This window comes from Hibiscus syriacus, unplaced genomic scaffold (assembly GCF_006381635.1).
Source record: "Hibiscus syriacus cultivar Baekdansim isolate YM2019G1 unplaced genomic scaffold, ASM638163v2 tig00110483_pilon, whole genome shotgun sequence".
Taxonomy (NCBI): Eukaryota; Viridiplantae; Streptophyta; class Magnoliopsida; order Malvales; family Malvaceae; genus Hibiscus; species Hibiscus syriacus.
Window position 1 is genome coordinate 2,003,630 of NW_024062759.1, and position 2,547 is coordinate 2,006,176.

Consider the following 2,547-nt stretch of genomic DNA (forward strand, 5'->3'; position numbering starts at 1 on the left):
ATTAATGTTTTTAAAACCAAACAAAACTGAACCATAAATTTAAAAAATTGAACTGAATAATCCGGTTCGAATCGGTTTTCTCTGTTTCGTTGCTCAACCCTACAATCTACACATAATTTAAGCCTAAAGACACATATCTTCCGGGCGTCTTCCTAAAAATATCAGATGATCTGATTGTCTTCCTACACTATTCATTTCACCCCAATTAAGAAAATAATTTATCCAACGTTCCCTACAAATTATTTTTTCTAAACCATTATCCCATCAAATTTGTCCCTTTTCTCTAATGTTGTGCTCTTCTTTCAAAGAATCACCTGAACTAGTTTCTTGCCAACAAGACTTGTCTTCTTCTATTTTTGTCAGCAAGATTACTATGAACCTAGAACTGTGTAGCCTGTCTCTTTTTCAACATAACTTTGAACGGAGCTGATAATGTGAAGCAAACGACAGAGAATCACACTACAATTTGACAACAAGAAAAACCCTTTCCTCTACCTAGGATAAGTACCTCAAGATCTCACTTAGAATTGTCCCCATTCATATAGTCAGATCAAGAGTACTTACCCTTCTTCCACTCCCCCTACTACTATCTTCTCCTTCCAATCTGCTAACCTTTGACGGTAGCGGCGGTGAGCACAACGATAGTGATAAGTCACGGCCGACATCGTCTTCCTCCACCAATCTCCGCCGCTCCTCGTTCAGCAATGTTAACCGTAAAGATAGATCCAAGTCGAGATTGCTGTCCGATATCGATCTTTTCATCGCCTTACGCCCATGTGCACTGTTCCGGCTAAAACTTGTCCCGTATTCTACTTTGGGTTGAGTACTTGGATGAGTAAGGAACGATGAAAATTCTTTCTTCAATACATTGAAAGGGGAAGCATAATTTGTCGTCCTATTACTGCCAAAGATCCTCTCCATCACGGTTCCATGCAATCCTGGTCTTTGTTCATCGATGAAACTGGCTCGTATAAGAATTATGTATCGAGAACTGTCGGCCATTCCAAGAAGCATCGCCGTATCTTGAAAAACAAGCAAAAATTTGGGTTTAAACTACAATAGTACGTACGTGCATTTATTGATTCTAGATTAATTTAGCACCTGAAAGTGTTGGAATTATACCTTTGGTGATGATTCTTATAGCCTTGCAGCATGGGAAGTTGGTTGAAGTTATAAATATTTCGATCTCCACTTTCCACAAGATGCCTATGATCATTCATGGCTGCCATATGCAAAGGTATATACATTAGAGACGACCAATGATCGAAATTCGAAACCCTAATTGAAACTACATACGTACCTTTTCTTGGATCATCAATCTTCTTGCTTCTATACATCTGATGAAAAATTAGTCCCCAAAGTTGAAGGAAAAGATTGTTAGAACAAAACAAATCAAAGGGTTCTCTCCTATTAATCCTTTTACCAAATCTACAAATAAATGAATAACAACCTGTAGGTGGCTCTTGACATGAGCGATGCTAAGTCCTTTTATGTTCATCAGCTGAAGAACCAACTTCGGAGTAGCTCCTGTATCGAAGTGAGAAATTAAAAAAAAAATTGCAGACAAATTGAGATGAGACTAGCTAGAGAGATCGATGATGAAGTTTCACTGTCTTGTCCACCGAGTCGCTCGACGGCGTGAATGAAGCCAAGGTGGAGGTCCGGTGTCCATCGGAGCCTCGGCGTCTTGGATCTGACATAAGGCCTAACGGATGGCTTCTTATCGTTCTCTTCCACCGTGCTGTTGCTCGAGCTTCCTACATTTCTAGGCTTACTTTCACCGTCGTTGTCTTCGGTTTCGCTCTCGGCCTCCGGCGGAAGGTGGTTTTGTTTAGATGGGGTCGTTGTTGTCTTTGAGCATTCGGTGCTGCTATTTCTTTCCATCTTGATTTTATCCAAGTACAGGAATCATAGCATGAAATTTGGAGGGCTGAAAAATCCTAATAATTTGTGATTGCTGTAGGTTTCTTGGTGGATCAACATGAACTCGATTTGATCTTCTTGTAAGGGCAAGACAGAGAGAAAACTAGCTTCAAACAGATCTTTGAACAGATTGGAAAACCCTAGATCTTGACAGGGAAGACAGACAAACCTATTTCTCTCTTAGGATTGGGACTAGTAAACAATAATATTTACTTATATCCCTTATGGTATATATTTTCATCCATGCATGTATGGATGTCGAATCATGCATTGAAGTTATGGAACCAGGGATAGGTTAGTAATTTGGCATGGAATTAGAGATTCTCATCGTACTATTTTAAGAAAAATTATCAGACCTCGAGTTTGGTTTGTCGGAATTAAAAATTGAACACTATTTACTTCAAAGTGGACTTTTGTTCGTATTAATTTTGTCCCTAGGCTAAATGCAAGAGAAGAATTTGTGTGACTCAACATGGCGGCCTTGTTGACATTGTTCCCCGTCCAGCCTATAATGAACGACCTTTTTTCTTATTTATTCTTCTACAATGAATATTATATCGAAACGAAATAAAGTAGTTTACGTAGAAGTTAAGATTAAATATAAAAATTTTAACTGCGAGATAC

General features: G+C 38.8%; 1 protein-coding gene across 1 annotated transcript; it reads right to left on the reverse strand.

Annotated features, from left to right (window-relative positions):
• Positions 1-537: 537 nt before the first annotated feature.
• LOC120129250 (two-component response regulator ARR18-like) lies at positions 538-2,099 on the reverse strand. The gene is made up of 5 exons (XM_039146806.1): positions 1,611-2,099; positions 1,451-1,527; positions 1,301-1,337; positions 1,123-1,222; positions 538-991 (listed from the first exon to the last, which is right to left on the reverse strand). Exons 1-5 carry the CDS (start codon positions 1,882-1,884, stop codon positions 538-540), a joined length of 942 nt encoding a protein of 313 aa, XP_039002737.1. The 5' UTR covers positions 1,885-2,099.
• Positions 2,100-2,547: the final 448 nt, after the last annotated feature.

Excerpts from the sequence above, each read along its gene's own strand:
- LOC120129250 (XM_039146806.1), bottom strand. The coding sequence starts at position 1,884 with ATGGAAAGAAATAGCAGCACCGAATGCTCAAAGACAACAACGACCCCA. Across the intron at positions 1,338-1,450 it reads ATGTCAAGAGCCACCTACAG|ATGTATAGAAGCAAGAAGAT; the intron begins GTTGTTATTCAT and ends ATTTTTCATCAG. Across the intron at positions 1,223-1,300 it reads GATTGATGATCCAAGAAAAG|CCATGAATGATCATAGGCAT; the intron begins GTACGTATGTAG and ends TGCATATGGCAG.